The 24,624-nt window shown below is 42.7% G+C and overlaps 1 protein-coding gene across 1 annotated transcript in view; it reads left to right on the plus strand.

Annotated features, from left to right (window-relative positions):
* Window positions 1–15,961: 15,961 nt before the first annotated feature.
* Window positions 15,962–24,624, plus strand: part of LOC127582583 (calponin-2-like) — a 29,111-nt gene continuing 20,448 nt past the window's right edge. Inside the window, exon 1 of the mRNA XM_052038008.1 lies at window positions 15,962–16,247. Coding sequence (XP_051893968.1) covers window positions 16,179–16,247 — 69 coding nt within the window. The 5' untranslated portion in view covers window positions 15,962–16,178. The remainder of the gene's footprint in view (window positions 16,248–24,624) is intronic.

The following is a 24,624-nucleotide window of genomic DNA, read 5'->3' on the forward strand; positions in this document are numbered from 1 at the left end:
AACAGGAGATGCTAAATGTGGTTTCTTTGGAGGCAGCAGGGACCGAGGCAATCTGTAACTTATAGAGGGCATAATGGGAAACTTTATGACCATCTTATCGCTGCAGTCAGAGAGGTGCTTCCATTAAATGCAGTAGAGGAGTGAGCAGTTAACCAGGACTCGCATTTTCTCTCTCTCTCACATTTAGACATCTACTCAGCACCAGACTGATGGAAGTGCAGTGCACGGCACAAAACTAAAGACCCTGTTGTTTATCACCTTTATATTCTGCCCCAGAAATGTGCTGTTCCACAAAGAGTCTGCTGGATCACTAGAGTCACAGAGTTAGAAAGCATGGAAACAGGCCCTTTGGCCCAACTGGTCCATGTTGACCAAGGTAATTCCATTTGGCTTTAAACCTTTCCTATCCATGTAGTTATCCAAATGTCTTTTAATGTCAATGTTGTAATTGTACCTGCCTCTACCACTTCTTCTGGCAGCTCCCTCCATATACCCACTACTGGGTATAGTTTACTGGGTGTGAAAAACTTGACCCTCAGGGTCCCTTTAAATCTTTCCCCTCTCACCTTAGGCCAATGCCTTCTAGATTTAGACTTCCCTACCGTGGAAAAAAGACTGTGTCTATCCACCTATTTATGATCATAATACCTCTCAGCCTCCTTCGCTCCATGGAAAACAGTCACAGCCTATCCAGTCTCTTCTGATAACTCAAGCCCTCCAGTCCTGGCAACATCCATGTGAATCTTTTCTGCACCCTCACTAGCTTAATCACATCCGTCCTATAGCATAAAGACCAGAACTGTACACAATTCTCCAAATGCATTCTCAACAATGTCTTATACAGCTGTAAATCCCAACTCTTGTACTCCATGCTATATTGCCTTCTTCACCATCCCGTTTACCTGTGTCATCACTTTCAGGGAACTCTGTACTCGTACCCCTGTGTCTCTCTGTTTAAGAACATTCCTCATGGCCCTGTCATTCACTGTGCATGTCCTGCCCTGGTTTAACTTCCCAAAATGCTTCACTTCGCACTTGTCTGAGTTAAATTCCACCAGCCTTTCCTTTGCCCACTTTCCCAGTTGATCTCGATCCTGTCGTAACCTTAGCCAACCTTCTTCACTGTCCACCACGCCACCAATTTTGGTGTCATCCGCAAACTTACTAATCATGTCACTGGATTGTGGATAATGGAAGTTCCATGATGGGGATGTTTGGACCCTGGCAATGATGGAAAAAGGCCTCTCAACGTTATTCTCTCGATTTTCTTTTCAATTCACATAAATTCAGAAAGCCTCTAAAAGCATATAATCTAGGGCATCACCAGCCTCCTCAATCTCATCTATTCCCAATCCCACACCTGCCCCCAGTTCCAAGTGTGCTGGAAGTCTCACTCATGTTCCCAAGAGCAATGACACACACTCCTTCCTCCTGAGTTATGCTTGTCCGTGCTCTATTCTTTCTAGGGGCTCTGCTCTGCTGTAGGTCACAATGAGTTGAGATCTGCAGCCTGGCAGTTTGTCACTCTGAACTACAATTCATTGGATCTTGAATCAGAAGGTTATTGTGCACTGACTGATGCAGGCTACATCCTGAACTGGTGACGGCCCCAGTTACCCAGACGCTGAGTGACCTGCACTGACCCCCAGCTGTCAGAACACAGTGGGAGAGATATTTAACACAAATTTCTCATAATCCTTCTTAAGGTCAAAGTTTAATACATGCTGAGTTTTTAAAAGAAAGCCAAAATGACTGTCTGCCTTCCTATTTCCCAGTCTACTCTGTTACATCATGTCTCTAGAATCTGACAAAATCAAATCGAGTTCAGTAAAAGCTGCAACAATGATAATTCAAATAATACTGTATATGGTGAATAAAATTACTGGCACAAAGTTATGAAAGTTTTGTTTTCAGTCACCTTGAGTTGTATTTAACCACCCAATCAGACTGATAGATATGCTAGTCTTCCAGGTTCAGTATTTGGTAACATAAAATCTGCTGCAACTGAATTATACCTAAATATGCCTTTATTGTTGTTCCTCTTTCCCTGCAGGCAGAGATCCTGGCTGGGGAGCAGATTCCACGGGGGCCAGGCCCTCCTCCCCATTATCCTCCTACTGTGGTACCTCACTTGAGTTGCCCTTTTACAATCCATGAGGTTAGACAATCAGTCTGGACTATTCCTTCAAAAGAGAGCCAGCCCGCAGCAGACATGCACCCCTGCCACCTTCCAGCAGGGGTCAATGGAGAACAGTAAGCAGCTGGATCTAAACCCAGGAAGACTTAGGCAAACTGTAGCACCCCCAATGCTGTCTACACTGAATGAAGTCTGACTGCAAAGGGAGGGAGAAAATAAAATTGGGATTACTGTATACCAAACAATTGTGTTCAGCATATAAATGGTTAATGTGATTTTGCCTATTTGCTCAGAGGCCTATTTCTCCCATTAGTCACGTTGCAATCAAGTAGTCTATTGTTTACAGTCAATAACAGGCATCGTCCATCTCCTGTGGAGATGCCCTTTCAGCAGGCTCTGGGCTGGAAACAATAAAGGAAACAAAGTCTCTCAGCCCCTGCCCCTTCCTTCTCACGCATCTCTCAGCCTTCACCCCTCAAGCCCTACACCTGTGCCCTTACCCTTCAACCACTGTCCCTTGTTCTTTCTCCATTCACACTGCATCACTCACTCCTTAAGACCTTGCATTGTTTGATCTTTTTCTCCCTCCTCGTCTTTGCTTCACATCCTGAATGCTCACTGAAGTTCCTCCTCCTCACTCTTCCTTTCTCTCTGTTCAGTCTATACCTCCTTATCCTGATTATCTTCAATCCATGAGCCAACATGTCAGGAGGGATCTGCAGCCTGGAGATGAAACTGCAACATTGATCAACAACATGGCAAACGGTTCAACTCAGTGCCTTCCAACTTCCTCCCTTTCACTTGTGAAGTTGTTGATTAATCACTGGCATTCAGATTCTAGACTCCCTCTAATATCTCAACATTACGCCCATGTACTGGAAATGTAGTCAGTGTGAGTGACCAGTAAAATACTCTCTTCACTCGTTGCTGCTGTGTACAGTCCATCAGGAAAGACTGAACAGTGAACTGGATCAAGAGCTTTATTTCCATTCTATGCCAGGAATATTAAGGGCAAATAAAAAAAAACCTTTGTTTCTTCCCAAGTTCGAGATCTGGTAACTCCGTACAGACTGAGGACATGACTTGCATGTCGCTGTCTAGATAGGCACGTCAGAATTGGAGTGGCCATTCAGTTATTCAGCAAGGTGATCACAGATGTGTAAGTAAACTGTGTCTACCTGCCTTAGCTCCTGGCATTCTTATTTAATAATGAAACAAGGACCTCAATCTTGGAAATTGCAATCGACAATAACAACAGACGTAAGAGGAGGCAGAAGCCAAGGCTCAGCTGCCTTTAGTGAGAGAAGTAGTTCCTAATTTCTCTTCTAAGTGGTTCAACTTCAATATTAGGTTGTGCTCTTTTGTTCCCCCATCTGAAGAAACTTTCACTGGACCTACCATACCAATCCTTTCATCATTTTAAACATCTCAGCTGGATTGAAAATAAAAAAAACTGTAGATACTGGAAATCTAAAACACAAACAGAAAATACTGGAAATATTCAGCAGGTTAGCTGCATCTATGGAAAGAGAAACAGTGATGACTTTTCAACAAACAATCTGCTGGAGGAATTCAATGGGTCAAGCAGCATCTGTAGACGCAAAGGAATTATCGATGTTTCCGACCAAAACCCTGCATCAGGACTGACAAATGGTCAATTCTGGCAAAGAGACTTTGAGCTGAAACATTAACCTTGTGTCTCTTCCGACAGATGCGGCCTGACCTGCTCAGTATTTCCAGCATTTTCTGTTTTAATCTCAATTAAATTTCCCCTTAACATTTTCAGCTCAAATAAATAAATCAATATTATCCCTTTCTGCCCTGATTTCATTTTGTATTATCTGCACTTTGCCCTCTCTTTCCTGAGATTTGGTGCCCTGAATTGAACTCAGTTCTCCAGTTGGAGTCCAACGAACCTCTGTACAGCCCAACCTCTGTACAGTTCCTTGCCTTTTTTTACAACCTCCATGAGATAAAGGCCAACATTCCATTAACCGCTTTGATTACTTTTTATACTAACCACCATTTTCTGTGATCTGCACCCATGGGCTTGAAATCCCTTTGTTTCTCTGCATCTCATGATTAAGAAACCATTCTGATTTGTCTTTCTTAGACCGAATGGGATGAGATCACATTTCCCCACATTTAATGCTAAGGATCATACTTACTGTGTGAATAATCTTTTGCAACTCTGTGCTCCTTCGTTTGAACATAATGTGCCTTGTAATTCGGTGTCATCTGCAAACTTCATTGTACCCTTCAGAGAACATTCCTTTTATCCCTACTCTCTGTTGTCTACCTTCCTATCCCTATCTGCTTTCCTTCTTGCTAATAATCCCTTACTCAGCACCTCAGCTTCTGGAAGGGTATTCATCATTCAGTAGGTACCACCCTATCCTCCAAGCCAGTGACATCCTCAAAATATTCACACGTATAAGTCAGGTATAACCATTCTCTTCAGAAATCCATGTTATCCCTCTTTGGCCAGCTCATACTTTCTCCAGATGTCTATTGGATTTAATATAAAAACAGAAAATGCTGGACACACTCAAAAGGTCAGGCAGCATCTGTGGAATTAGAACCAGTTAGCATTTTAGGCCTGGGACCTTTCGTCAGAACTGAAAAAAAGAGAACATCTCCTCTCTTTCCTCATTCTGATGAAGGGTCCTGGAGTCAAAACATTGACTCTGTTTGTCTTCCCACAGATGCTGCCTGACTTGTTTCGTGTTTCCAGCATTTTGTTTTCATTTCAGACTTGCAGCATCTGCATTTTTTTTGATTTTCATACTCTTTGCATTGCTGCTTCGAAAGGGAAGGCTGTAAATCACCAGGCACAGAGCTGCTTAGTCAGCCTTTTGATAATTCAATCCACAATATTTGTTTTTTCCTCACTTAGAAAATTCCAAGGCCCTTTAAAAAATGATATGGAAAAGGAAATGGTCTCCTTGAAACAATGATGAGATTACTCCCCCACTCTACAAAGACTAAAAGTGTTTCTGGTCACTCAAGAACCTCCCATGGGCTTTAACGAGTACTAGCACATTGATGACAATTTCCTGCTTTTGGTGTTTATGATTCCGCTTAAAGAAGGGCTCATTTTACGAAGAATCATTTCTTAATTATTATTAAGGTACAACTTGAAAATTATTAATGATTATTATAATTAATAAGCAACCTGCAAATAACATGCTTATTCCTACTCTCTCTCTTCTCTGATGTTAACCAATCCTTCCTTGTTGCTAATGTTTTATTATTCCCCAACCCCCATGAGTCCTCCTGTGCAACATTTTATTTAATGCCCTATCAAATGCCTTCTGAAAATCTAAAAGTATCACATGCCCTGGTTCTTATTTGTCTTCTTTGTGCCACATTTCCTCAGAAAATTCTAACGTGTTTTCCAAGCCTAATTTTCAAAATAAAGATGTTGAGGAGATGGGAGGATGTTCCTGAGGGGGCAGAGTGGCCTGAACAGGCTGCTGAAGAATGTTGCCTGCTTGAGGAATCTTCTTGTGGATGAAGGTCAAGGAAGCTAAACAGGACCACAGCCCGGGTGTCCTGGCAGCAAGTGGACGGTGAGGTGTCTGTAAGGATGTCGATGTAGTCTCAGAATGCCTACATCTTGAGGAAGCCTGTAATATAGGCAAATGCTTGCATCTACTTCTTCTGCTCCTGTGGGCTGAAGGAAAAGTAGATGAAATCTCCTCTCCTTGGGTTTGCAGTTTGGGTGACCTCGCTCATACAGCAGTGAGCAGCAAGCCGTGAGATGTGGCAGAGTCTGGCAGCAGTAGCCTGAGGCTAGGAGGCTGAGAGTGACTGTGAGCCTGAACTCGATGGGTAAAACAGTCCAGGCACACATATGAGGTTGTATTTGAGCTTACCAGAGATTACTGATCTCAGAAAGGACAGAGAATGGAGTTTCAGTGTTAGCCCTTTCAAAAGCCCAGTTAGTAAAACTGTAGGTCGTTAAGATCTGTAATTTTTCAAATCGGTGAAGTTAATAAACCCACTACTGACAAATCTTGTGTGCTGCACCACAGTTAACACAATTTAGGGGAAATTTAAACAAGAAAAAATGTTAGAGAGAACAAAAGCCCCACTGAAAAGTGAGGAGATGAATTCTCTAATGGGTGCCAAGCTGCTCTGGGTTAAGCTGATGTTCAACGGCATTGCATTGTCTTCTTTGGAATCATGTGAATGAAGTTCCAGCCCCATGGATAATCAATGGTTCTTATCAACTGCAAAATAAAGAATAGACTGAATCCACATTGAGCAGGATTTGGCAGATGGTGTGTTTTGGACTCCTGAGTTTCAGTTTGACTCATAGCATTACTGCAGTGCAACAAGGCTGCAAATAGCAGGAAATGATTTGGTGTGGTTTTAACATGCTGCAAGTCCTATTCACAAGTATAGAGCATCAGCCTCCACAGTACACATAGAAAGCCCGCTAGTCCCTGTTTAACTATTAAAGCAATGCAAAGGAAACCACAGTTCAAAAGATTCTACAGACAGTGATAGAATACAATGGGCACAAGTGAACTAATCCATACTGTTATTGTGCATTCATTTGTATGTTGAGGTTAAAATGCCTACAATGAATACACTGATTACTGCCGGTCTGTGTCACAAGGTGTTAACAGATCTGTCTGCTGCTATTACCCACAGTGAGAGAAACATCCTGTACTCTGAAGGGACTTGGTTCCTGGAAATTCTGTGGGTTTCACCAGAGTCTCTGATAATTTGTGAAAATTCCCCGAGATTCCTGGAGCATAAGGAATCTAGTGACTTCCCCTCCACTTCAACCCCCTCTGCACTCCCACCAAGACCACCATGGACCTAAGTACAACCTGATGTCATTGTGGCCACAATGGATGCTGAGCCTGAGATGTCACAGGGTTAACCCATTGGTCAATGAGCTTGGCAAATGCGGGACAACAAAACCAACAGGATCCACATGTCCAGCAGTGAGAATACATGGCAGGTGTCCCTCTTATGTTGTCTCTAAAATCACCATCTTCACCTTGAAACACCACCATCCACTTGCCTATTTATCTTCCATATCCTCTTCATCCTTCAGCGCTTTGACTCGGTCCTCCTGGACATGCCACTCCAATAGATGGCTGGAGTATCAGTCTCACTTTTCCCCCTTTGCCCCTTCAGTGACCTCTCAACACTTTTCTTAAAACCCAGCTCTGTGATCAAACATATGAGGCATTGCTCCTAAACTTGGCACAATATTGCTTCCTCTTAATTTTTTCCCCTGTAAAATGCCCCAGGTGGTTTCAATGAGGATCATTATAAAAGTTAATGTTGTTATTGTCATTCCATATGTTCCACACGTTTTCTGTTTGGGGCACATCCTGACTTGTGCACTGTAAGTCCGAGTTGCCAGGTTACAACTGCATTGGTGCTTTCCAACCTCCAGAGCTCCTCCTATTCTTTGTGTGTTATTCAACCACAGGAACCTTTGCAGCTAAGCCTGACACTGCCCTCTCCTTCTCTACCTGCTTGCACATGTGCATTTTGTCTACATGGCCAGTGAATGCATGTGAAAACTCATACTAAGGACTGTGGCAGATGCTTCTGAGAAGAGATATGATGTCCTTTTATTTTAGTAAGGGAGGCATGTGAACCCTAGGATCCTGGCTGATTTTCTTCCATAATCTCCAGCTAAGACCAGTTCAATCACATAACCTCCTATGTCCTGGTATCTGCTGTGGCCAAGCAGCTCCTTAGAACACGGAGCTGGGAACCATAGGAAAATTAGCCAAGCTGACCTTAGACTAGTGTAAGACCCAAAACCACATAACTAGCTGGGCCAGACATTCAGTCTGAGCTCATAGCTAGTGATACTCTGGCAAGAATAGGAATACAAGTTCATCGATTAGTGATTGAATATTTAATGTCAGTATTTGGTCCAGGGAAAGAAACGATAGAGAGGCAGACTGAATGGAGCCAAGGTTTCCTGTTCCTACCTCATTTGATTTGGAGGGTTGCATTCAAAGCTTCCCTCAAACTCATTATCCTTTGAAGTGATATGCATGGCCTTCCCACCTTGCCATCCAATTGGTCACTGAGATTTCTGGAAGGTCATAGCAGGGGTATAATTACACTCCAATCAGCAAGCCAGGGCAACAATAACTCTGTCCTGGTGGTCAGCAGTGAAGAACCTCAACCACAGCCAGCAAAGCCAGCGAGGACCAGAGTTAATGATGGACAATTTTGAGGGCTCCAATCAAGGGAGTGAAGATGGCACTGCTGTACTTGAAGGAGGAGACTAACCTTCCTCAAGAGCAGAGAACCCTGGACTTTGGGGTCCAGCAAAGACCTTGTAATGGACCCAAGCATAAAAGATAGTGTTTGGGACTTGAACAGATAGGGTTAAGTATTGCATGATTAACTGTGTGAAAAACTGTCTTGCACACCATCCATACAGATCATTTCACCACATCAGTACATTGAGGTAGTACAAGGGAAAAGCAATAACAGAATGCAGAATATAGCATTGCAGTTACAGAGAAAGTGCAGTACAGGCAGACAATAAGGTGCAAGGCCATGAAGAGGTAGATTGCGAGGACAAGACTCCATCTTATCATACAATCGGAGCGTTCAATAGTCTTATAACAGCAGGATAGAAACTGTCCTTGAGCCTGGTGGTACGTGTTTTCAGGCTTTTGTATTTTCTGCCCAATGGGAGGGGAAAGAAGAGAGGATGACTGTAGTGGGAGGGGCCTTTGAATATGTTGGCTGCTTTACCGAGGCAGCGAGGTGTAGACAGGGTCTATGGCGGTAAGGCTTGTTTCTGTGATATGCTAAGCTGTGTCCACAACTCTCTGCGGACAGAACAGTTACCATACCAAGCCGTAATGCATCCAGATAGGATTGTGTCCATTTGTTTGCCTCGAAAGTATAAAGCACCTGGGTAAAACACACTTAAAGGGATATTGGTTGAAATACTCAGAGCATGCTGGAGCAACATTTCTAACCCAACATCGATTGTGGTCGTGTACAACAGCAAGCAATTTGTCTATTTTTAGCTATTTTGCTAATTTTTTAAAGGTAACTTTTCTTGGGGAGAGCTGAATTGAGAGAGAAGAAAGGCCAAACAAATAAAATCAAAGCAAAAGTGGCAAGAGGGTAAAAATAATCTGAGCAGAGATGAGAAACAAAAAGAAACTAAAATTCACCTCCTTTGTGAATTGAAACTTTTGCTGTTAAAAATATACATTTGAGGGTTTGTATTGACAAAAGATTTGCAGAGAATTCAATACAAATAAGACAGAATAGTAAATCCTCACAAAGGATTCATTTTCAATCCATTAACTCAATACCAAAAAGTATATACCACCTGGAAAACTTATCTGGAATTAATGTGATAAGAAGTGGCTCCCTATTCAGAAAACCAGGAATTAATGTTAATCTCAACCAAGTCAAAAGTACCATCAGGAATCCAAAAGCAAAATATTGCACATGCTGGAAATCTGAAAGATAAACAGAAAGTACTTGAAATGCTCAGCAGTTCAGGCAGCACCTGAGGAGAGAGAAACAGGGTTATTATTTCAGGTCAATGATTCAGACTGAAAAGTCTGAGTTGGCAGACTTTAGCCTGGACTATGGGATGGGCCATTGGTCTCAGCTTGCCCCTGCAAGGAGAGGAAAATTCTGACAGCATTCACACTCCTGATTATCACCCAAGGAGCCCAGCAGCAAAATTTGCCAGTGTTAGCTTATTATAAGATAAGATATCTTTATTAGTTATATGTACATCGAAACACACAGTGAAATGCATCTTTTGCGTAGAGTGCTCTGGAGGCAGCCCGCAAGTGTCGCCACGCCTCCAGTGCCAACATAGCATGCCCACAACTTCCTAACCCGTATGTCTTTGGAATGTGGGAGGAAACTGGAGCACCCGGAGGAAACCCACACAGACTCAGGGAGAATGTACAAACTCCTTTCAGACGGCGGCGGGAAATGAACCCAGGTCGCTGGAGCTGTAATAGTGTTACGCTAACCGCTACACTACCGTGCCTATTGAGAAGCATCTCACAATCAAACAGAAAGCATGTAAGTAATAGCCATTCTGATCTGGTATCTGAAGGAAACTGAACTCCATGGCAGAAATTTCAGATGAGGATTGCAAGTAATGAGGTGGTGAGCTGCTGGGCGGAGAATGGTTTCAATCAATATGGTGTGTGTACAAAAGGCTGGTTGCAGTAAAGTGAAGACAGTAATCCCTGTGAAATCCCAAGGTCATTGTCTGAAATTACAGTAGACAATGACTTTGGGCCATTGCAATTCTTGCTGCTCTTCTTGCGGGATTCTATAACTGGAGAACTGGTGGTTAACTGGGAGTGCAGGGAATATTATTTGTCATGCTGCAGAGCTTCTAATGTGTAGAATGAGTATCTTCCAATATCACCTTGAGGGACAGTGGGTAAGTCCAAAATAGTAGCTGAACAATCAACTGAATTTACCTGCAAGTGTTGTGTACCTGGTATGTCAAGAGCTGCTGTTTATCAATCAGTAGGTAAGTACAAACTTGACAAAGGAGGCAGAAAACGTGCTTCTTACCTTGAAAAAAAGTTGCCTCTCGTAATAGCTTGTTGAATAAAGTTAAACTGTAATGTTAATAATGATTCACAATCACACACTCGTGCACACATGAACAAACATGCATGTACACATGAACACGTACGTCATTCATAAACATATTTTGCATGCATAAACAGGGTCACAGAGTGACACAGCAGTTGGTGCTGCTGGACAGCTGCAGCAGCCCCTGGTTCAATTCTAACATTGGATGCTGTCTATGTGGAGTTTGCATGTTCTTCCTGTGACTGCGTGGGTTTCCTCTGGTGTTTCTGTTTACCTCCCAAAAACCAGGGACAAGCTGGTAGGTTAAGCAGTCACTGTAAATTACCCCTGGTGCAGTTGAGTGGCAGGAGAATCAGGGTGGAGTTGATGGGCGTGTGGAAGAGAACTGGTTGCAGGGAGATAATCGGGGGAATTGATGAGGGGAATGCTCTGAGATCTAGGATAGACTTGATGGGCCAAATAGCCTCTTTCTACATTGATATTAAGTATGAAATAAACATTCTGAAATGGACGAAGAACACAGATAGAAACAACCACACATAATCATACATATACATTCTCACTCTCACATACAAACCAGGGAGAGGGTTGTGCTTTGCTTTATGCAGCAGATAATATTTCCAGTTAGAACTCGGCATCACTACTTATTGCCACACACGCACAGCAGATGGTCACTGTGCTCCGCCAAAGCTCATGCTGATCCTCCCACTGGCATTGATATTCAAGTAAAACAATCCCACAAACAAGTTTCAACAGTGTTTTCTGAAACTGTTTTCATAGTTATTCAGCTAATACGACTCAGCTTCTCATTCCTTCAGTTTTACCATTTTCATGAGATTTTTCACCATGGTTCCCCCTTTATATTTTCTGCAGTTTATTCAAATTTTATATTTGCCCATCCCAATAGAGATTACATGAAATAGTACAGGGTGCGACCTGTGCTCACTGTTCTCAGCTCCACTTCTATCAGGTCCTATCAATGTGCCTGTATTTATGCATGTGTGCTTGTTTTGTTCTCTTCCAACTGATGTCTGCTTGAGTGCATGCATGTTTATGTCTGCTGTCTGTTTTCAGGTCTGCTGAATGTGTTTGGATCTACTGTGTGTGTTTATACCTGCTGAGTGTGGTTGGTCTGCTATGTGTGTATTTGTACCTGCTTTGTACGTTTATATCTGCTGTGTCTGTTTGTGTCTGGTGTGTGTCTATCTGTGTATGTGTGTGTGTTTATGTCTGTTGTGTGTATCTGTGTGTTTATGTCTGTTGTGTGTGTATTTATGTTTGTTTTGTGTGTTTGCCTCTGCTGTTTGCCTGTTTCTGATGTAATTTTTTTCTCCTGTGGGTGCTTGAACTTTGACATCCAGGAACACTTGATTTTGAGAACAGCTTGGCTAGAATGACGACTAGTTCTAGAACACAAGTCTTCAGTACTATGGCCAGAAAGTTGTCTGGTCCTCATCTTTGTTCTATCCAGTACTCTTTACTGTTTCTGATATCACATGGAGTGAAAGACTGGCTCTATGATATTTAAAAGGCACGGTAGCGTAGCGGTTAGCGTGACGCTATTACAGCACCAGCGATCGGGGTTTGATTCCCTTTGCTGTCTGTAAGGAGTTTGTACGTTCTCCCGTGTCTGCGTGGGTTTCCTCCGGGTGCTCTGGTTTCCTCTCACATTCCAAAGACGTATGGGTAGGTTAATTTGGGCTTAAAATGGGCGGCACGGACTCGTTGGGCCAGAAGGGCCTGTTACCACGCTGTAAATAAAATTTTTTTAAAAATTAAAAAAAAATACTGTAGAAGTTGATCATCTGAAAGTAAAACAGTGAATTCTGGAAATACTCAGCAAGTCGGGCAGTATCTGTGAAGAGAGAAACAGGGCAAACATTTAGAAAGGATCTCTAATATAATCGTCTTTGTAGGTTTTTCTGTAGCCATCGAAGTTTCCAAGACCACAAGGAGCCTGGTAGTCGCAGTGAGGTGACCACAACTTCAGGGACCATATCTAAGGAAGGATGTGCTGGTGTTGGAGAGGGTCCAGAGGAGGTTTACGAGAATAATCCCAGGGATGAAAGGGTTAACATATGAAGAGCATTTGATAGCTCTGGGCCTGTAATCGTTGGAGTTTAGAAGAATGAGGGGGGATCTCATTGAAATCTATTGAATAACCCAAATATTGAAAGGCCTGGATAGTAGTGGGAGAGTCTAGGACCGGAGGGCATAATATCAGAATAGAAGGACGTCCCTTTAGAACAGAGATGAGGAAGCATTTCTTTAACCAGAGGGTGGTGAATATGTGGAATTCATTGCTACAGAAGGCTGTGGAGGCCAAGTCATTGGGTATATTTAAAGCAAAGGGTGATAGGTTCTGGATTAGTAAGGACATCAAAGGTTACAGGGAGAAGGCAGGAGAATGGGGTTAAGACGGAAAAGTAAATCAGCCATGATCGAATGGCAGAGCAGACTCGATGGGCTGAATGGCCTAAATCTGCTCCTATGTCTTATGGGGTGAAGTTAAATGCATTGATACCACTGCCCATGGGCCAGGAGTGCTTGCTCTCAGCCCCCAAACTTCCCCATTATCAGATACCCTCCCTTCCCATTCCATCCACCCCCCTAGTCATTAATTGGACCAATACTGGATTGTGGCCTACTCGAGAGTTTCCTCCCCAATCCCCACCAGACTAGAACCAAGGCTGTCAATCAGGTTGACATCTAGGCAGGGATCTGTCAGGGTCAATGTAGTGGGAAATTCTCAAGGTACTTCACTAGAGCATCAAACTACTCTGTGTTGACAGGTGATCAAATACAACAGCCAGCTCATAAACAGTGGGATCTTCAGCCTTTTGCCACTCCCAACCTTCTGCATGTCAATCACCTCTTTGTACAACTATTTTAACTCCTCCTTGTTAATCTCCCATCCTCCATGAATTCCTCAGGTCCAACCAAGCAAAACACATGCTCTTCTCAAATAACACACCTAAACACGTGAACAGGACCATGGTTTAGCATTGTACTCCAGGAAAAGAAAAACAACACAGCACTGACTCAGCACTGCACAGTCAGTAAAAATGATTAAGATTATGACTCCCACTTCTCACTCAGAGAAGACTGTTACCAACATAACACGTATTCATGTTCTTCTTTTTAAAATGATTTATGAGGTTCAGGGATTCTGAAATATCAAAAAACATTTCTCCAGAAAAGTAGATGAGATTTTAAATGATAAAGGTTTATAATAATTATTTAAGTTGTAAAACATTAATAAAATGGAAAATAAGGTATACAGATGCTAATAAGGGTCTCCATACAGTCCAGCATTCACAACTGTATAAAATGAATTACTCTTGAGTAAGATACAGATGTGGGTCTGTGAGGAGAATCTGGTCATTTGGAGGAAGCAAACTGAGGGAGGGAAAGAGATTCCTCAGGAAAGTTGTTTCCATGGTAGCCAGGCCCAATTCAGCATTACAAGCTACCCATAACAATTGTGTCTCGGTCACTAACTCCCATCTACCTCGCTGGCAAAGAAAGACACATTCCTCCCTCTCAACCCCTCCCCCAACAGAATCACACTAACCCCTGGAAGTGGCCTTAAAGCAGTGGCATTCTTTATGGTCAAGAAATGTGCAGACTAATTCATCATAAATTGCAGTGAATTAGACAATCTCATCTAAATTTGACTTTTCTGTCCCTTGGGTTTGGATGGGAAAGAATTCCATTCCCTGATTCCTCAGCTCCAGCCTCCATCATCACTGAATTAATCACTCTAACATGGGGCATGGTCCCCTGGGCTAACTAGCCTCTCTGCCTCACTCCCAACTCCTTTCCCCTTGAAACCCTCTTCAACCAAACTTCAGGTTCTCCTCAGACGGATCAATATGAATTCATAACACTCCAATGAAGCAGCATAGGGTGTGTTGCCTTCGTAAAAGTGCTGTAAGAGCATGTTGTTATCATTAAACCTGCCGTAGGGTGTGCTTCTGTGTACATAAGGCATCTTTAGGATCACAAGTGATACTTCTGGCCTCTCAGTACTCACTTTATAGATCATGAGCAAAAGAGCGATGGAAAATCACGGTAGCGTAGCGGTTAGCGCAACGCTATTACAGCACCAGTGATCGGGGTTCGATTCCCTTCGCTGTCTGTAAGGAGTTTGTACGTTCTCCCCTGTCTGCGTGGGTTTCCTCCGGGTGCTCCGGTTTCCTCCCACATTCTAAAGACGTATGGGTAGGTTAATTTGGGGGTTTAAAATGGGCGGCGTGGACTCATTGGGCCGGAAGGGCCAGTTACCACGCTGTAAATAAAATTTAATTTTAATTTAATTTAAAATGATTTTATAAATATTGCTATGTTCAAACAGTCTTTATCTGTGGAAAAAAAAGTTTGATGTCATTGATTAATAAAAATGCAGAATCTCAACATTTCCAGCACAGAATGCAACCTTTGAATACGTGATCTTTCAGCAGTGACTAACTACTCTAACCCCACTCCCTGAATTCTTCTCAAAACACAAACAGCACCTCGTTTTCCATTTTGTTCCAAGCGCAAACTGAAGGAACAGCACCTCATTTTCCATCTTGGAACCTTGCAGCCTAACGACATGAACATTGAACTCTCCCACTTTAAATAATCCCCACCCCCAACCATGCCTCTTTTCTTCCCTTTCCTCACCTCTCTCTCTTTCTTCTACCCCCCTTTTTTCCTCATCATCTTTGACCCGTCCCCTGTGGACCTGCTCTCCCTCCTCCCCAACTGCCTATCACTATCTCTTACCTGCATCTGCCTATCACCACCTTGTGCCCACCAAACCTCCCCTCTTTCGTCCACCTATTGCTGCTCTGCTCCCCCCCCCCCCCAATATATTGGATTTCCCCTTTTCCTAGCTTCAGTCCTGAAGAAGGGTTCTGATCTGAAACGCTTTTCTCACGGATGCTGTCTGGCCTGCTGAGTTTCTCCAGCATCATAGTGTTTGTTATCTGAATTCCAGCATCTGCAGTCTTTTATTTCTCTACAATTCTGATTCCCTTTTAAATTATATCAGGATCCCCAGACCACTAATCTGTTGTGGCAAAGAGTTTCTGTCCCTGCAAATATCAACCAGACTCGTTGCGTAGTGTTTTTATTTTTACTGCAGATGTCCAGGTAAAGTCCCTTGTTGGAAAGGGAACACTTGGTTTACTTTCCTGGACGTCCGGAAAGGTGATGCGACTGCCTGACGTCAGTTTCCTGCTGCTTTCTCAGTGAAAGATTGCGAATTGGAGGAGGGGAGAGCGCCCAGCCTGGAATTTGTCAAGTTTCTCTCCTTATATAGGCAGGAGCGCACTGGACGGGCGGGGCAAAGGACTTGGTTGAGGCTGATCAGAAGGAACGTGAAAATTTTATCCCCTTTCATCGCACTTTTATTGAAGGAAACGAAGCTGCGTGCAGTCCCGTAAAACAGAGTGGTAGCAATATGTCACACTCCAGCAAGCAGTTCAACGTTGGCCCCTCGTACGGGTTAACAGCAGAAGTCAAGAACAGAGTGAGTTTAACTTTTTTCCTTCGGAATGTTGTTGCTGTTTTGTATTCCAGCCTCGGGTAACTTTGTGAGTGGGTTTCAGCCACGTTTCGGTTCACTGGTAAAGTGGGTCCTTAATGAGTTGTTAATCTGATATTTTTCCGGCAGGTCTGGGCGTTGCCCTTGCTTCTTACTGCAAGATTAGATTAGTTAAAGTCATTCTCTCTATCTTCAACCTCCATATAACTTTGGTTCTCACCCGCGTCCCCCGGGCCAGTTTATCTCCCGCTCTAGCACTAACAGCTGGGAATCTTTTATCCCACATGTGGTGGGCGGTGACTTTTTTTTAAAAAAGGTTAACTTTTAATAGAGGCGATACTTCACAGGAGTTCAGCAGCTCTTTAAAATCTTTGTTTGCTGCGTGCACTTGCTGTTTTTGGTAGTGTGGAGAATATCTCGGGTGAATATATTCGTTATTACACTTATTGTTTATTCAGTTTTGTTTCAGTGACCATGAGGTGACTGAGTCAGTGACCTCTTTTCCCCCACCTCGACCGCCATCCTCTGCCACGCGAAATAGCTTTTCACATCCTTGTAATTAGTGTGACAAAGTTGCATTTTAACTTTTTCTTTGGCTGTTACGTAGAAAAGCTCTCTGATATAAGCAGTTTTGTCCTTTGCTGAATTAGTTGGTCTCATTGTGGAGTAGCTAGAATTTTTGGTTAATTTCTGATTTGACCATGGTACGCTCCCACAGATGGTGTTTGTTGGATAACCTGGTGCTGGTTGAGGTATACTACTACCCAGGTCATTGGAGGGAAGAATCTCCTGCTCTGAGATGGTGTTACCTGGGCGACACCACCTTGTTCGATGTTTCATCCCCAAGGATATTCAGTAGTGCAGCACTCTCTGAGCACTGTTTGAACTGTGGCTGAAGAGTCTGGTCAGGACTTTGAATCCAGGACCTTCTGAGACAGGGTGTTATCATTGAACCAAGATTGACATTTTGGACTCGGTGCAGTGTACTCAGTGCTGAACCTTGCTCTCCGGATCCACTTGTGAAGGTGGGGAACCTGGAAGATGAGGAAATGGGAGGAGGGGGGGGGGGATGGCAAAGATTCAGAAGAGCAATTTTGTAAATAACCAATTCTCTCCTTTCCCCATCACTCAGTCTACAGCCTTGCTAATTCTTCTGATCAAAGTCACCCTAATATTGAAATAAAAGCAGAAAATGTGGGGCAGGCAGCATCTGGAGGGAGAGAATCAGTTAGGTTTTTGACATAACCTGACTTTTTTTATTTCAGATTTCCGACATCAGCCTTATTTTGTTTTTGACAATCTAGAAATAATTGGTGTTTTAAGCATTAAACCAACTGGAAGTGGATATGGTCTTGATTCTCTTCCCCCACTTCACAAGTTCCTCTGCACTGACATAGCAATTCTACAGATCTCCCCACATTTGTGCAAATATGATGATCACTAATCAATGTGTATGGTTTTTCGACTTATTTATAAAATCTCTACTAGATCACTTGACATCCAGCAGTCAGTTCTGAGGTGCAAATTCTCAGCCATTCTACATAATGGATTTTTAAAAAATGCTAGTAGCACGATGTGTGGCAGCCTTGGGATCTGCCCTCCTTAACACTGTAGTGGAAAACCAATTGTGTGTAGGCCAATGTTTGATGTATAATTTCTGATTCTAGCTACAGATCTTCTATTGTGAATTTGCAGAGAAAAGTAGTTGGGGAAAACAGTTGTGGTTTTGGTGTTTGGGCAGTCAAGGTTTTTGGGCACTGTCTGTGAGTGGTTGGAACTGCGAGAGAGAGGGGTGTAAAAATGGTCAATATTGTGTTATTAGGTTCTCTCTGCTATTTAATTACTTTAGCCCAGAAATTTATTGCACAAATGAAAATCAAGTTCATGTGGTGTTAACCAACTTTGAACATATTTCTGTTAATAGTTATCGATCAGGATGTTTTTGGGTTTGGGAAATTCCTGTACCTGAGTGCTGTTTTTCCAGCTCCCAACTCACCCATATGGTATCAATAGGTGTGACATGTCCAATGTTTGTCTCTGAGATTTTTGACATTTTGGTCTGAGTCATACCTGGTGCTGTTCTTTCACAGAATAAACAGTTTTTCATAATGCAAAAGGATCAAACTGAATTCTGTTTAATGAGTCAGACAAATCCTCCAGGCTGCTGCGAAACTCTCTGCCAAACAAATTCAAGTAGACTGATCCACACTGGGATCCCAGTCACCATGCCCCCAGGTGATTTCAGCAGGTCCCCCTGAAATTAAATGGTCAGAAATGCCAGAAGAAATCGCACAGAAAAAGAAGTGTCTATGTTTGTCAGCTTAGAAATGAGTATTTAAAGAAAAACTACAGAGGCATCTGATAAGATGTGTTCTTCACAGCAGTGAGTTGCTGCCAGTACATGAACACCAGTTCTTGCCCTCATCTGTCTCTGGAAGTTGGGATTGCCCTCTCTTCCAAAAACCTTCTCTTGGGATCCCTGTGCGGTGCCTCTGCTAAAGTGTGACACTTCTGCTGCTCTCTGCTGCACCGTTGAAGTCATGAGCTCTACTTGCAAAGTTGGGAACCTATTTTTGATTAACACAGCTTTTGCATTTGCATCTGGATCCAGCTGCATTGTAGGGCTCCCAAGGTGCTGTTGTTTATAGAGGCCTCTCATTCCTTTATTGACACCTCCCTGGCAGGATGTTCCTTTTGCATGTGGAAAATACTTCCTGTGTGCACTGCTCATCAGAAGCCTGGGCAAGTTCCTCTGCTACCCCTTTCCCAACATTGCAGCATGCACTCATTCCTTGCCAACACTCTCCAGCAGCTGAAGGAGTTTTGGTTCTATTGTGGGGCTTTGTAAAGGCTACTAGAACTGGCTTTTGGAGCTAAGCCTTTGTTTATAAAGGGCATTTCAAATGATGTCAGGGAGTTTTACTGCTGGAAAAACCATGGGGATGAATTTGCAGGCCATTGTTTTTAATGGACAGGATGTTGAATGCATTGTGCAATGGTCAGCTAACACAGTTCTCCTTGGTTATGTCCCTGCCCATGATTCATTCTAATCCCAGTCCAGCAGTAATCCATTTGTTATGCTGCAGTTTTCTTTCCAGCACAGGTGGAAAGTATCCGAAGCAACAATCTGCTGGAGGTACTCAGTGGGTCCAGCAGCATCTGCGTGGGGGAAAGAATTCTTAATGTTTTGGATCAAAAAAAGTGTCCGGACTGGGTTATGCTGGGCAAGTGTCCAATATTTATCCCTCTGTTAACATCACCAACCAGATTATCTGGCTGTTCTTAAACTGCTGTACTTAAGTGTTTTTTTTGAGAAGAGCCCCAGTTTGGGTAGATTATCCTGATGAGTATGTCCCTTGTGAAGTATATTTTGCACACTCTCTGGAGCCTCTGTACACAGTACTTCAATTATAGTCTTAAAATTAAATTATATTACAGTTAATTATGACTTCTCTCCTTCTCAAACTCTTGCCCTAAGGTGAATTTTTGTTTTGTTTGCTCCTCTGTGTCATTGTTTCAGTGAGCTTGTGCAACTGAAAAGAATATGTTCAGGCAACTTCCCTCTTTATAAATTGATGCAATACATATTGGTATCATTTTTAAAAACAGGAAATAACTTGCAGATCCCAGCAGTGACAAGGGTGATCAAGGTTTATGATGAAGTTAGCAATGTGCAGGAAATGTGACTTGAATGACCTAGCTGTATAATGCAGGTGCTTTTCCAATGGAATCCTATGGATTCTGACTTCTAAATCCAGCTGGTTTTGTTAGTGGGCTGAGTTGCATCACAGAACTTCAATTTTTTTCTATATAGCTAATGAACTTTTCAATTTTTAAAAATTTTTAATGTTCCTGTGAACTTTCTCTGAATTTGCTTGCATCAGTGTCCTGGAAACTAGTACAATCCTGGATGGTTGGGAGTTCAGAAACTAGAAGCAATATCACAAGCTCAGATCTTTTATATCTTTTTATATGTCTGCAACAAGTCTGCATAGACAACTAATGGTGAAAGGTGCAAAGGGAGTGAGTTTACACTGGCTTATTACCATTAGTGCTCAGATATCCAGTGATACCCCTTGCCCAGCATCATTGAAGTGCATATTGTGGGGCCTATGTGTTGCATTCACCTCCAGCAGCATGCTTTGACCAGCAGTCTCAACAATGCTCACCTTCTGGTTTCCATTGTGTTAATTCCCCTCCAGATTTTTCTTGGTGAATTGACCAGTCGTGTTTCAGCTCCATATTGAGTTAACTGATGTCAAAGAACTTCTTAATCCTGCATTAAGGGAGAAGAAAATTGATCAGAGTATCTGCCTCCGTTCTCCCATGACCTTGGTGAAGATGTCCATTGAATAACATCTAGTCAGCTTCCACCCTAATGCTCCATGCATTAAGTGAAAGAAATAGAGACTCATAAACTTGTTCTCTCTTCAGTATTGTGGCTGATCCTTCACAAATATTCACCTCCTATTACTACTTTCCTTGGTGCCCAGAAATCTCTTGATCACGCCCTTGAGTATATTCAGTGACTGAGTATCCACAGATTTCTGGGTTAGAGAATTCCAAAGATATTCAATATCCTCTGTGTTGGGACAAACATACCCCTCAGAAGTCCTTTAAATTTCTCCTCCTTCACTTTAAACACCCTTGTTTGTGACTTCTCTGCCCTGGGAAAAAGACTCTATCTGTCCTATCTAGGCCCCTCAGAGATTTATAAAACTCTAAGGTTAACCCCTCTGTTTCCCATGATCTAGTGAGAATAAGCACATTCTATCCAATAGCTCCTTATAACTACAACCCTTCATTCCAGACAACAGCCTGGTGAATCCCTTCTGCACTCTGCTGCTATCACATCCTCCCTCTAATGTGGTGACCAGAAATGTACACACTTGCTTTCCAGTCCTGATGAAGGGTCTTGGCCCGAAACGTCAACTGTTTCTTTCCCTCCATGGATGCTGCCTGACCTGCTGAGTTCCTCCAGCACTTTTTGTGTATTGGTCCAGATTCCAGCATCTGTAGAATTTTTTTGTGACTCCAAGTGTGGTTTCAGCATATATCCTGTCTGCCTGTCTCAGAATCTCATACTGCTTGCAAAGTAGATGGGTAGTTGAAGATTCCCCTGGCTGGGGTGTTTAGAACCAAGTGTCAATGTCTCAAAATAAGGGGTTGGCTGTTCCGGACAGATGAGAATTAATTTCTTCACCCAGAAGGAACTGAGAAACCACCAGTACCAACCACCCCCCTCCCATGAGGGCAGTGATGGTATAATCATTCAGTAAATTCTAAATGAAGATCAATAGATATTAATTATTAAGATAATTATTGGACATGGGGTTAGTTGAGGGAAAAGATCAGCCAAAGAGTGAATAGCCTACTCCTGCTTCTCACTGTTTCATCTCCAGTGATTCTAGGGCAGTTCTTCTGAGCCTTTCCTGAGGATGAAGCCTTGCAACTAAATAGCCTGTTGATTATTTTTTCCAAAAAAAATTTGCTTTATTTATGAACTTTGCAAATATATAATACAGCAATACAATACCACTGTACAAGCCACATCATTCTATTTGCATTACATCACCATGGCATTAATTTTCCTTTGTGCATTCCCAAAGCAAACAATTGGAGGGTCTGATTTCTTCCTTGGGTTCTAGCCCTGTGGTGTGCTGTTCATGATAACGTGTGACAAAGCCACGGCATTTCCCTCCAAATCTCCATGGCAAATGCACATTGCAGAAGTAGGGACGCCAGAGACTGCAGCTGCTGGAATCTGAAGCAAAAAATGAGCTGCCAAAGGAGCTCGGCGGGTTAGGCAGCATCAGTGGAGGGAAATGGGGCCATTGGTGTTAAGGGTTGAGACCCTCCATCGGAATTGAAAGATTAGTGGGGAGATCTCAAGGTAGCCAGACCCATCTCCATTGATGCTTCCAACTGTCCTTTGGGTGGGGTAGCAGAGGACAACCCCTGTTAGTTGAACCTGAAACCCTGCAAGAGGTCGTCCCTTCAGGAGAGGACAAGGCAAAAAATTGGAGAGATCTGAAGCAGATGAAGGGAGATTCATTTTTACTACTGTGGCAAATAACTTTTTCTTTAAGACTATGTTTAGTTCCTGATTTCTCTGCACAAATGTTTGCCGGAATTACCCACAAATTCTGGAGATTTTTTTAAAAATAACCCAAGAACAGTTAGAAGTTCTGAAACAAAAATAGAAAATGCTGGTCAGGAGACAACTATGGAAAGGGAAACAGTTAACTTGACATTTCAAAGACCCTTCGTCAAGTCTTTGATCAGGCACGGTAGTGTAGCAGTTAGCATAACACTTTACAGTGCCAGCGACCTGGGTTCAAATCCGGCCACTGTCTATAAGGACTTTATACGTTCTCCCCATGTCTGCGTGGGTTTCCTCCCCCATTCCAAAGATGTACAGGTTAGGAAGTTGTGGGCATGTGATGTTGGTGCCAGAAGCCTGGTGACACTTGTGGGCTGCCCCCAGAACACCATGCAAAAAGTGTTCATTGTGTGCTTTGATGTACATGTGACTAATAAAGATACCTTATCTGAAAGTTAACTGTTTCTCTGTCCACCGATGCTGCCTGAACTGTTGAGTATTTCTTGCATTTTCTGTTTTTATTTCAGATTTACAGCAAATTCAGTTCAAAATTGTGTTTGTTTAATGGCTGTTGCTTAATTGTTTAATTTCAACCAATAAGGTGAATATGGATGATTTTTATCCTTGTTTTCATTTTGACAGCAATCACCTATATCTTGTATGAAGTAACTTTTTTCTTCCCCAAATGTCTTTGTATTTTATCTTTCAGCTTGACCAATTGACCAAGCTTGACTTGTTTCTCAAGCAGTGAGTCTGCACTATTTGAGGCTGTGTGCATGTTTCTTGTGTCTGCAACTGATCCAATAAGTTTTGTTGTGAAGCTTCCATTCTGTCATTGTGCATACTTTTCAGGTATTCCCTGCAGTCGGCTTTAATGGAAAGTGCAAGTTTCCTGGTTGCTGACTTCTCACTGGAAATGATTTTGTGTTTAGCAGCCTTCTGAAAGTGCCTGGCCTAAAGGTACCTTACCCAAGGAAAGTACATCATAATTGTGGCCAGCTACTCTGCCACATGGACACCACACCAATTGTGATGTCTACTTGGCAGGTCCTTCCAGAAGGAGTTACTGAATAATGGTCTGGACCAGACACTCTTCTATGAAAATCCTTTCCCCTTCCCTGTTTTCCCACTTCTTTGACACTGAGGTCATATTTAGCACCCTCCCTGCCCCATCACCACCCCCACCAGCACACTGTGCCAGCAGTCATGCAGCCAAGTCTGCGGAGAGTAGATATGTAGGCTGTAAAGGGAGAGCTTCCTCCTTTCATATGACTGGGTGGTTACCTCAGCCTGGATTGTGTAGGTGTTCCTAACTGGCATCAGTCTGAGACATACCTCAGTAGTAGCATGTACTTTTTTGAGTCAGAAGGCCCTGAATTTGAGCTGCACTGCAGTGACATGATCAAAGGTGGCACTTCAGTGGAGCACTGAGGGAGTGTTTTATTATCCAAGAGTGTCTATTATCTTCAGGCAAGGCCCAGTCATGGGTGAGTCTGAAGGAAAGCTGGGAGTTCTTCCCTCCCCCAGTGCTCTAATAGTTATCCCTCAGCCAGCATTGTTTAAACAAACATCTGATAATTATCTCATAGCTGCCTTTGTAAAATTCCTATGCATGGGGTGGCTGCTGCATTTTCTACATTAGTGACTACACTTCAAAAGTACTTAGTTGATTGTATAGCATCTTGAGACATCAGGAGGTTGTGATGAGATGTTCTATAAATGCAAGTAATTTTGATTTTTTTTCCCATCCAATTGTGTTGCCTGGGCTAAGTACATTACAGATGGTGGCCTATCAGATCCATAATGGCTCCCAAACAGCAATTTCTCCTCAGAAATGAATAAATGAAAATCAAAACCAGATGCTGGAAATCTGATTTTAAAAATGGAAAATGCTGGAATTTGTTTAACGCTGAGAATATGCAGAGTTAAGTATGGGAACTTTGACATTGCAATTGGAAACTACTACTCAAATACTTAATTCCTAATATTTAATTCTACTGAAATGTTGTGCTTTTGTGATGAGGAGAGGTGGTCACAAGGCTTGGTCAGTTGAAAGATTGTGATGGGGGAAAGGAAAGTAATGAGGCAAGGCTGCAATAGGACTAAGGGCATGGATAGAAAGTTGTGGAAGGAAGAAAGGAGCTTTAGCCTAAGCAGCAGGCAGAGTGTGATTGATTCCACATTAAAGAACAGAGCAAACAAATGCAACAGTATTGTCTAATTTGCCACAACTTGGCTTTCTTTTCAAGAAAAGCCAGT

This window comes from Pristis pectinata, chromosome 24 (assembly GCF_009764475.1).
Source record: "Pristis pectinata isolate sPriPec2 chromosome 24, sPriPec2.1.pri, whole genome shotgun sequence".
In the NCBI taxonomy this organism is placed as follows: domain Eukaryota; kingdom Metazoa; phylum Chordata; class Chondrichthyes; order Rhinopristiformes; family Pristidae; genus Pristis; species Pristis pectinata.